General features: G+C 37.7%; 2 protein-coding genes across 3 annotated transcripts in view; both read right to left on the minus strand.

The window, feature by feature from the left end:
- The window catches only part of abca12 (ATP-binding cassette, sub-family A (ABC1), member 12), a 53,041-nt gene extending 50,809 nt beyond the window's left edge, over positions 1–2,232 (minus strand). For both annotated transcript variants that reach the window (XM_047046575.1, XM_047046573.1), the window contains exons 1-3: positions 2,015–2,232; positions 1,662–1,737; positions 1,192–1,285 (exon numbers count right to left, since the gene is read on the minus strand). In XM_047046575.1, the coding sequence (XP_046902531.1) occupies positions 1,192–1,285; positions 1,662–1,727 (160 nt within the window). In that variant the 5' untranslated portion in view covers positions 1,728–1,737; positions 2,015–2,232. The remainder of the gene's footprint in view (positions 1–1,191; positions 1,286–1,661; positions 1,738–2,014) is intronic.
- Positions 2,233–3,121: 889 nt separating this feature from the next.
- Positions 3,122–8,287, minus strand: pofut2 (protein O-fucosyltransferase 2). The gene is made up of 9 exons (XM_047046744.1): positions 8,081–8,287; positions 7,531–7,781; positions 7,229–7,373; positions 6,926–7,036; positions 6,718–6,784; positions 5,580–5,705; positions 5,275–5,455; positions 4,777–4,900; positions 3,122–4,303 (listed from the first exon to the last, which is right to left on the minus strand). Exons 1-9 carry the CDS (start codon positions 8,269–8,271, stop codon positions 4,150–4,152), a joined length of 1,350 nt encoding a protein of 449 aa, XP_046902700.1. The 5' UTR covers positions 8,272–8,287; the 3' UTR covers positions 3,122–4,149.
- Positions 8,288–11,416: the final 3,129 nt, after the last annotated feature.

The following is an 11,416-nucleotide window of genomic DNA, read 5'->3' on the forward strand; positions in this document are numbered from 1 at the left end:
GTTTTTGAGACTTGATACCTGCATTGAAACTTAGGGGCCCATAAGGTAAAAACAACCAAAGCACTTAGGCCTTTGTCCTAAAACGTTTATCAGATCAAACCTTTAGAGGTTACTGCAGTGCAGTCACATGACAAAATGATTACAAAACATGACATCACATACAAATGAACTATAGGCCTATTCCAAAATTACTATAAATTACCCAATAATATTGTCATCTACACAATCAACAAATACGATAGTACTGTACATTCAAATACAAACCAATACAAAGCATGCAACTTGGGAGTATATGAGGAGATGAGGAGCCTGACACGGTAGTTATACAATTGACAAAAAACGTCTGGCACTACGGTTGTTAAGTTGTCATTAACATTTCTCTTTTTGTAGCTGTAAAGGTCAAATGTATAACTAGAGTATGACATAATACTGATTCATTGTTAAACGTGTCCTATAAAGGCAGGGCTTTTGATGGAGTGATGCACTGAATAATGTTCTGTCTTCTCTGTTTTCGAAGCCATGATCGTGGGTACAGTGGCCTGTCAGCCCCATACAGTATTCAATACTGATTCTAAGGATAGGCGCAAACAAACAATGAACAGCATATTTTCCATTCACTGGTTCTATAAAGAACAGTCGTACATCACCCAGACAACATGGGATTGACATTTGCGAGGCCAGGTGATTTAGTGCAAAGTTCAGCCCTGTAACATTGGGTCAGACCTTTGTAAGTTTGATCAAACGTAAGATATTGGTTGCGAATCCTCAGAGCTGCCTAGTCATGTCAAGACATGTCTCAAAATGCTGGACCTACAGTTCAGTAGGAAATCATTATTTCCCTAAACTACAAAGAATCATCCACTGTTGTACATGAGCAGAAAACATATGAATGGTCACATTGTTCTTTAAACAGACAAATGTTACGTCTAAACAAAGTTTACACTTTGTCCACCTACATCTATACAAAAAATAAAATGGTTTAAGCTGTGGCATTCTCAAAAAATATCCCATATTTACTATTACAGAATGTGCCAGATCCCATTACATTTGTATACAAATTCATAGTCTGAAACACGTTTCTGCACCACAAGCACTGTAAGGTTAACAATACAACCATAAGCCCTGTACTCTTTTGAGGGTCACACTAACCAATCACATAATCTTCACATTAATCAATATGTGCAAACTTACATGAGTCTCTCAGCTTAGGAGGGAACTGAGATCGGGTGATGGCAAGTATGATAAAGATGACCAGGGGCCAGACCAGGAGTGCCACAGACCATCGCTTAAATGGAGATCAAATAGAAATGGGTTTATGTTATTAAAGCAAGCATTATGTAGGCTACTGTACACATTTTGTTAAAATGGTATTTACAGTATGTTATGTCTCATAATTCCATGTTTGTGTTTATCCCTTGATTACCCCAAATATGAACAGAACATACACAGATTGTGCCTTGTTGATAACATGTTTTGTAAATGAGAAAATAAGAATATTATAGCTTGACAGTTTAAGACGTCAGTTGACAGCTGACTCATGCAAAGATTTTAAAGTATTATGACGGGGCTCTGTAGGCTAGGGTCTAGGGATCTATACAATTACAATCACTGATAGACAGATGTAGGATTTAGTAAGCAAAATATAACTTATGTTCACTCACCGGTTGTCTGATGACACTAAGGCCATTTTTCCAAAGTAATAGCCGAAGTTGGTGAAAAAATGCCATCAGTGGGAAGCTACGTGAGAAAATTGCATTAATCAACCGATTAAAATGTTGTTGTGTGCACCATGAAGCCCTACGCATTGGTATATTGGCTTAATCCTGAACAAAATGGAACAAACGTTCTAATTTTTTGTCAAACATATTCAACTGTAGACTAGTTAAGCTAATCATTTTACACTATACCAAATCATAATTGTATTAGTTTTTTTGTCAAATGTTTGTCCTCAAAAATGACGAAAAACATTGACACATAGGAACAATGAGGAAAATGTTCATTTCAATAATCTTACCTCCTTGTTCTTTAAGGGAAATATGGATTTTGATCAACTTGTACCAAAAGCATCGCGCTAGCAAGTGATGTTACCCATAAATGGACATATATGAGAAGCAAACTTAAAACGCTACTTGACGAACTTGAGTAATTTAAATCTATCTTCCAAATAAACACGCTTTACACCTTCCGTTAATTGCCAAGCATGAATGTGATCCTTTTATCGTGGGGAGTGCCAAAGTAACTGGGCGTGTACAGCAACTGAAATTTCTAATGTATTGTTTGCACATGATCACAAGGTGGGTGGACTTCATTTAGGTGATGATAAAACAGTAGCTGGATTCCAGTAATGAATCGAAAGTAATTAAGAAAATAAACTTGAAACACTACTTTAGTTTACACATACCGATTAAGTCAACCAATCATTCAACACATGGTCCTATAGTTGTAGGTCGGCTACTGCGTGTCATTATCAAACAGATAAATCATAACTAATTTGAAGAAACAAACTATACAATACCAAACAGACTAGAGTAGAATTTCAGTCGTCACGTTTTCCAGTTTTGACGAAATCCATGTTTCGTGCCAATAACGTTGACAGGATCAAATTACTTTCTTGGAAACGGTGTCCCACCTAAGATAAGAAAATAAGAATTTGAAACTAGTTGTTTTTGTTTTGATTTTTAAGTGATTTATCATTCTAAACGTATTTGCAATGTCTTCAGTCTTGCCACGTACTTGCCATATATGAGCTTTCTAGTCAGGTAAAGGTAAAACGATCTACAGAGCTTTGGATGAGAGCAACGTTGAATCAGACGAAATATGATCCATGTGCATTGTGAGAAAAACAAAACAAACTCCAGAGATTATGTGCCCACCCAATAATAGGGACGTTCTCATGATCATGGCGCTCTCAAGTGAAAAGATGGAAGATAGAAATAGAGATTAGAAAGGGGAATCTTGTGTAGGTCAAGAGTGATGGACACTGCTGTCCTTTACAGCACTGTGACGATCAAGTTTCTGGAATAGGCCTACTGTGATTTAAGGCCCAACCACAACACACCACTCTGTGTTTACAGTCAGGGTGATGTCCCTTGATACAATAAATACAGGTGTTGAAACATGAAACCAAACAGATTTGTAATTTATTGAAACAAGTCATGAATTATAAATCTGAATATTTGCTTTTTTGTCTCTTGGGACATCCTGAAAGGTGATAATGCAACCACGTCAGCTATTGCTTCCTTTTAGTCACCAAAAGGTAATCCACATATAAGTTTCCACATCATATTGCACTCTCACAGTACTCGTGTTTATGTTTTCAGAATGCCCACATAGACATCAATTCAAGTATTTGTGGTGGGAAAGCTGTAACATCATATGCATTAAAAAATATCACTTAATTTGTGTGCTGCTTCAACGTGTTTCTATCATTATAAATTGCAAATAAGTTATGTCATTTAGTCATATAAAAATAAGTCTGTTGAGCACACTCTCTGGGACATCACAAAATTGTGAATCCATGGTGGAATGATAATGAATAAGATCTATTGAAATACACTTATACAAAGTTTTCAACATCCATTGAAATTAAATGTTTACCAAAAATATAAATGTTTTGATAGACAATTAATTATAATCACATCTAAGCAACATGAAGAAGAACAAAATACTGGATTGATCAGATTATCGAACAGATTGTTCAATACTATATAAATGTTTTTGTAAGGGAGAGCCAGAGTAGTGTAAGTGTGCTTAGGTGTAAAGGACATTGAGGTAAAAACATATATAATAATCCCTTTATGACAGTTTGCAACCCCTTCATTACAGACTGTAAATAATCTTTAAGTGAATGACACTATTAAATATCAAGAGAAAAAAGATAACGCATGCAACAAAATAAAATATGGAAATGGATGTCCAAGTTTGAACTTTAAAATCTGAGTCAGATTTACACCCAGTCTTCACTTCTCGAGGTAAGCCTTAATACTAGTCATGGTATGCCTGATTTCACAAAACATTTAAAAACAATTAAAATGATCCCAATATATTCTATAACTGAAATAAAAAACGTTCTGAAACATATCAAAATGTCAATTTGAATACAGGTTTTGGCACTTTCAAACAAAGACATGTCACGAGTCACATTTTCCTTCAATATACTATCTTCCAGTGTGTGGGCTGTTCACAGTGTGTCTCATTGTCCCCACAAAAGCGGTTGTAGGTGGTTTTAGGGTCAAAGCCCAGAATCTCTCTCTCCTCCATGATACGGAAGGAGAAGGTGGATACAGAAGTTCCAATGAAAAACCTGTAAGTTGAAAAAAAAAAGGAAATTCTGGAGATCAAGGGTAAGAAAAATAGTGAATAACAAAGGGTTGAATCATTCTAAAACAACAGTGTAGGGATGTACTGGTGCACTTATGCAACACCTCGACGGTCACATCTCTATGACTAGATTTTCCGGTTTGAATTCTTTCTACCTAAATTTATCACAGAGATTGGCTTTCACACATCTTAGGCTACCTCTGTGCTATGTTTTTAAACAAAGGTATGTTAACTACTAGGCTATGCATCCTCCAGAAATATTATTCTATAACATGGGATCTTATGAAGTATATACATTATAACAATTGTAACCGTGTCACAGAGACGTAAAGACAGGGACAAAGGGTGGACAAGGCAGACACCAGACAGGGCATTTGAATCCACAACACAATGCTTTTGTTAATTTTGCATTGGTGTGACCCGAATCAAACATGTATTACAGGGTGTTATCCAAACCTGGCATGTGCACAGATCCACTGGTCGAGGATGGCCACTCCTCCGTCCTTAAGCAGCTCCAGGTCTTCCCAGGTAGGCTCAAAGTGCACCATCTCTGGCAGCATCCTCTTTAGCTCTTCCAGCTCTGACAAACATGCAGAAATGCAAGACGTCACACATATACATAGAACCGCATCTGCATGTGTGGAGCAGAGATACCAATAAGAAGTTGAACGTGGGAAAGTGACAAACCATTCAACATGCAGAATTGTCAAAATATGTAACTAAGTGATCCGGTCTGTGGCTACAGTATATTGTCATTCAATGCTCTGTTTATTAAAGGTTAACTATATCTTCATCAAATCATTGAATTCTTTTATTTTTTGAGAATCAAATGATTTCAAAACAGTTCATACTAGAGTGATTTGCCCCAAATGTAGCTTGCCTATTGACCTCAATAAGATTCAAAGCAAATGGGCAAGCATGTGTGGTCCATTGGATCATGTTTAACGCATTTACCTTCCTCATCTGCGTCCGTGGCAACAAAGACTCTGTCAAGTTTGTGCTTCTTCATCAAGATATTCATTTTCTTGACAGCTCCTTTGAGACTAGGCACATCCTCTCTGTGACCCCAGATGAAGTCCTTCCTGCGGAGGTGCACCCCAAGGTATGGCCCACCTATAGCAGAACCCATCTTAGCCTGGGATGGAAAACCAGAAAAACCAGTCTTGAACCTGCTAATTGCCGACCATTAGAAACTGTGTTTGCATGCAAGAATGGCTTTTATACAGGTTTAAGAATTACATCAGGATGTGTTCACTTACCATCATTCGAGTCCAGTCTTCATTATACACAGTTTGGTCTGTTTGATCAGTTGAATTTAGGTACTTTGCTCTAAATGCATCCCCTATTAGTCTCAGGTGTTTTGCAAAAACCATGCTCCGGCGAGTCTTAAAAAATCAAAGACAAGACGCACATTACGTCAACTCTTTTTCGGCAATGGTTGCTTAAGTCTTAATTATTTACTTTAAAAATGTATTTTGACCAAATCAATTTGGAATATACAGGATAATTTAAATATGTCATACGTATGGCACAGCTAAGGTTTGGAAAATATTCAGGAATTCACTATAATGTATTTTATTTCACTGTGTCATAAAGGGTGGCTACTCAACTCATTTTTAGTGAAAATATATTGTTACCAGGCAATTTGTAAGCATACAATTGCATGAAAGGATAACACAACAAATGTATTCAGCTTACATTAACCACGTTGGGCTCTGACATACAAAAACAATGCCTGTTGGATTCAGTTTAGGCTTGGTTACAACTCTCTCTGACTCAGACATAAATATGCAGTCTGAGCAACACTACTGTGTAAATACAAATACTATAAAATAATGAAATGTATCAGTTCTAAACTTACATGTAAAAATTACTTCTCTGGGACTTGAAACAAGTCTTCTTCATCTCAGAACGGGCCTTTATTGCAAAATATTAACCCATATTTTATATCAGATTATCCAGTCAGGTACAATTTCATGGATGTAGAAAACTGCATGTGTATCTGCTTCACAAATTGATCACTATCACTTACATCATCGACAATTACATGGGCCACAATTACATGGGCCACTGTAAAAAGAAATCGCTGAATCATATTTTTAAGAATCTAAAGCTATAGTTTTATTTGAGATTGCTGGCTGTATCTTCCATCTGATTTGTCATCCTTTTTTATTTATTTGATTAGTTTCAGGCATGTTACTCAAGGATTATATTTTGTGTGTGAAAGAGACATAGATCATGTACAGTTGTGGCCAAATGTATTGGCATTGACGTACATTTTGTGTTTGCAAAGTTTGCTGCTTCAGTTGTTTTGGTGTTGATTCACAACATGAACTTTGTCACTCCCAATACTTTTGGCAACGACTGTATAGTAGATAACTAAATAATTATACTTGCATCCCAGTAATCCTTTCCAGCATAATGGTCATGCAGAACAGTCTCTGCTCTATCCAGCATAACTGACCTGCATTGATTAGAAAGACCGATGTTCAGAGTTCATAGAAGTATGAAACAAAGTAAAACATTGATTGATTTGAGGTTAAAAAAATATCTGGCTAGCAAGTAAAGTTGACCTCTGAAGACCCACCCACAGAGTACCACTCACATTGCTGTGAAGTTGTTATGAAGGAGTGGGGCCAGAATAGATGCATGGCCCTGAGCTGACAAACAGGTGACATTCAGACCTCGTGTTTCTTCATATCCCCAGTACCATCCTCTAAGGGAGAAGGAATATGATGAAAGAACTGGATTTAAGATCATTCTTTGAATAGTGGAACAAAGCATGCTAATGGTTGTAATCCATAGCCAGGTAATTGTATCTGGCTATAGCTTCATCATTTATAAACAAACTTGTGTGTATCCACAGCAGCTATATGCCTTAACAGGTCTGAACAGCTCAAAACGGTACCTGTAATAGCCCTGCTTATCTTTCGAGTACATTAAACGATCAATGCATGGCCGCTCATCCACTTTCTCCTCCCACTTTCCATCTGTCCAGCCTTCAGCATAGTTCTGCAGCACAAGGACTTGATCAATAAATGGGCCCCCAGACTCTAGAGCAGAAACAGAGAGATCATTAACTTAGAGACATGGACAATGTGGATCATACTGCACAATTTTTGACACAGTTAATGCAAAGGGAAAGGTAAGGAACACTGGTGAAATGGATTCAAACATTTAAGACCAGCAGTGCCACAATGGGTGCCTCACCAGCAATGAACTCCTCATACTCTATGACAGGCACGTTGGCCTGCAGGCTTGTGATGCTGAAGAACTCGCCCCAGGGGATGCGGACCTGGTGGATGTCAGGGCTTTGCCAGTGGTAGAGGCGACCCCAGGGAGGTAGCACCAGCACCCAGTCCCCCTGCCTTCCCAGGGTTTTTACCAGGGACGCCATGCGGATATACACATCCCGGCGGAGGTTGAAGCCTTCTGGGGGATTCACATCATATAGCAGGTACCTGTTGGTTGGGTAACAGACTATGAACTCAAGAAGGTGAATTAAAAATGTGTCTCAGTAGCTAATGGTATAAGCTCACTACCCATGGCTTCTCATACAAAACAAATACAGTACCATACTACCTAGTAGCTTGTCGACTCCAATCAATAGACATCATAAATAGGCAGCACATGCCAATATATGACATATTATATAGTTATAGCTTCGAGGCGCAAAATAAGTAAACAGCCAGGAAAACATTTAGATTGTGGAGCAAGGTTTTATTTTCTAGTTGCACAGTCATCTGAGCAATCAACATACCGTAGATCTCGTGCTGCCGCTGCGGTCGATAACGTGACAGAGTTCCCTGCACGGAACGCATCTTCGTTTTTAAATTCAGCCAACACTGTTCTTATTGTGAAAATGAAAATGCACAATGTCATTACAGAATGCACAGAAACATTCCATAACACTGGCGCTTGCACTCCTCTTGTGCCTCTGATGTCCGCCATTTTTTTGGCTACGTACATCCGGAAAGATTCCGCTTGTGGTTGCATAGCAACTGCACAGTTGGCACAGAGCCATTGAAAAAGATGGGTTGGCACTTTATTTTGTCACTATTTGATCTGAAAATAATTATTCATTTATTTTCTTATTGAGCTGTTTAGGGAATAGACATGTTCTCGTCACGAAACATAGCCTATATATATATATATATATATATATATATATATATATATATATATATATATATATATATATATATATATATATATATATATATATAATATATAGCCTGAGGCCTACTCATAATTGCATGAATGCATGAATAGAAATATAGTTTCAGAATTCAATTCAATATAAGCTAAAGCTAATATAAAAGGATTACTGCCATTAACTATGGAAGCAAATCGTGACCAAAATTCAAATGAAAATGCATTTCCAGAAATGCATTTTCATTTTAAGAATGTGGCTGCATTATTTGACTCATAAATCAAATTAGTATTCAATCATCCTATTTGCATTTTCATTTTCTTCTTTAAGACTGCTCATTCTTTCCCTTAATTAAAATGAAAACGAAAAAGACATTTGAAATTTAATTTTCAAAATATGCCCCAGCAAATAGATACCAAAATTCAATTTGAAATGTAAAATTTGAAAATGAAAATGCATTTCCAGAAATGCATTTTCATTTTAAGAACGTGGCTGCAAAATCGTGACCACAATTCAAATTCAAATGCATTTCCAGAAATGCATTTTCATTTTCAAGAACGTGGCTGCAAAATCGTGACCACAATTCAAATTCAAATGCATTTTCAGAAATGCATTTTCATTTTAAGAACGTGGCTGCAAAATCGTGACCACAATTCAAATTCAAATGTATTTCCAGAAATGCATTTTCATTTTAAGAATGTGGCTGCATTATTTGACTCATAAATCAAATTAGTACTGATTAGTACTGAGCGGACATTGCATTTTCATTTTCATGTTCTGCCCGCAAAGAACTGCCCATAATTCGAAAACGAAAATGCATTCTGAGCGGCGCAGTAGAGTGACGTCAGTAGCCGCTCTTCTTCAGCTCCCTGCTGACCGAGCTACCCATCTTGTTCGGTAGGGGGCGGTGTGCACATACGCATTGCATTACATGACAAATGTGCCGGGAAATTGATTGAATTGCCGGGTCTTTAGAGGACGCATCACAGATCATGGCGCTCCCTCAAATTGTGCAGACACTGATAGAATTAGCTGAGCTGGTAGAAACTAATAATATATCTGAGTCTGATGCCCGTGACCGAGTAGAACAAGTCACAGAGAGCTTGGCTGCATACTCTGCCGTCACAGACGTACACATTAATGAGGTTGCCATAGTAAACCTCTCTTCAGTCCTGGAACGGCTGGATGCTGTGGAGCCTCAAATGGGACGGGGACGACCAACCATCCACATCCCGTTCGAGTCCATCGAAAACTATTTATTAAATTGTTTGAAAATAAAGGACATAGCGGAGCTGTTGTCGGCCACCAGACCATCCGTCGGAGGATGCAAAGCAACGGATTTATGGAGCTAGAAAGCTGACAAAAGTATCTGAATTTGAATATGAAAGATCTGAAATATTTGTGTGTCGAATTTCATAAAACTGAAATATATTGCTGTTGAATATATAATATCTGAATTATTTGTATGCCAAATTTAATACAACTGAATTATTTTGATCCAAAAATAAAACATTCTAAAATTCAGATTGCAGGAATTCAGATTCTTGAAATTCAGATTGCGGAAATTCAAATTCAGATTGCGGAAATTCAGATTTTGTCTGAACCAGGCCAAAGGTGAAACAGCTTGCTTTCACAGGAAAAAGTAGACCATTTAATAAATAGTTTTCGATGGACTCGAACGGGATGTGGATGGTTGGTCGTCCCCGTCCCATTTGAGGCTCCACAGCATCCAGCCGTTCCAGGACTGAAGAGAGGTTTACTATGGCAACCTCATTAATGTGTACGTCTGTGACGGCAGAGTATGCAGCCAAGCTCTCTGTGACTTGTTCTACTCGGTCACGGGCATCAGACTCAGATATATTATTAGTTTCTACCAGCTCAGCTAATTCTATCAGTGTCTGCACAATTTGAGGGAGCGCCATGATCTGTGATGCGTCCTCTAAAGACCCGGCAATTCAATCAATTTCCCGGCACATTTGTCATGTAATGCAATGCGTATGTGCACACCGCCCCCTACCGAACAAGATGGGTAGCTCGGTCAGCAGGGAGCTGAAGAAGAGCGGCTACTGACGTCACTCTACTGCGCCGCTCAGAATGCATTTTCGTTTTCGAATTATGGGCAGTTCTTTGCGGGCAGAACATGAAAATGAAAATGCAATGTCCGCTCAGTACTAATCAGTACTAATTTGATTTATGAGTCAAATAATGCAGCCACATTCTTAAAATGAAAATGCATTTCTGGAAATACATTTGAATTTGAATTGTGGTCACGATTTTGCAGCCACGTTCTTAAAATGAAAATGCATTTCTGAAAATGCATTTGAATTTGAATTGTGGTCACGATTTTGCAGCCACGTTCTTGAAAATGAAAATGCATTTCTGGAAATGCATTTGAATTTGAATTGTGGTCACGATTTTGCAGCCACGTTCTTAAAATGAAAATGCATTTCTGGAAATGCATTTTCATTTTCAAATTTTACATTTCAAATTGAATTTTGGTATCTATTTGCTGGGGCATATTTTGAAAATTAAATTTCAAATGTCTTTTTCGTTTTCATTTTAATTAAGGGAAAGAATGAGCAGTCTTAAAGAAGAAAATGAAAATGCAAATAGGATGATTGAATACTAATTTGATTTATGAGTCAAATAATGCAGCCACATTCTTAAAATGAAAATGCATTTCTGGAAATGCATTTTCATTTGAATTTTGGTCACGATTTGCTTCCATAATTAACTGCATAGCTGATAATCATTTATGCAGCACTTTAAAATCAAGTTCGTTTGCTGCCATTCTCCCAAATCCACACAAGATGGAGCAATTGTTCCACCACTTGTTTGTCGCTAAAAGATCAGTCATGCCACTTGGAAAACTTGCAAGTAACCCATCTCGCCCAGCGGGTGCACTGTGTTGTCTACATGTGGGACGCAACGAGCACATTGTTA

Source organism: Hypomesus transpacificus, chromosome 23, assembly GCF_021917145.1.
Source record: "Hypomesus transpacificus isolate Combined female chromosome 23, fHypTra1, whole genome shotgun sequence".
NCBI lineage: Eukaryota > Metazoa > Chordata > Actinopteri > Osmeriformes > Osmeridae > Hypomesus > Hypomesus transpacificus.

What these genes read in the sequence shown, in the direction of transcription:
- pofut2 (XM_047046744.1), bottom strand. Translation starts at nt 8,271, where the DNA reads ATGGCGGACATCAGAGGCACAAGAGGAGTGCAAGCGCCAGTGTTATGG. An exon ending in GATAAGCAGGGCTATTACAG is followed by an intron (nt 7,037 to 7,228) that starts GTACCGTTTTGA and finishes CTTCTCCCTTAG; the next exon opens with AGGATGGTACTGGGGATATG. An exon ending in TGGATCTGTGCACATGCCAG is followed by an intron (nt 4,304 to 4,776) that starts GTTTGGATAACA and finishes TTCAACTTACAG; the next exon opens with GTTTTTCATTGGAACTTCTG.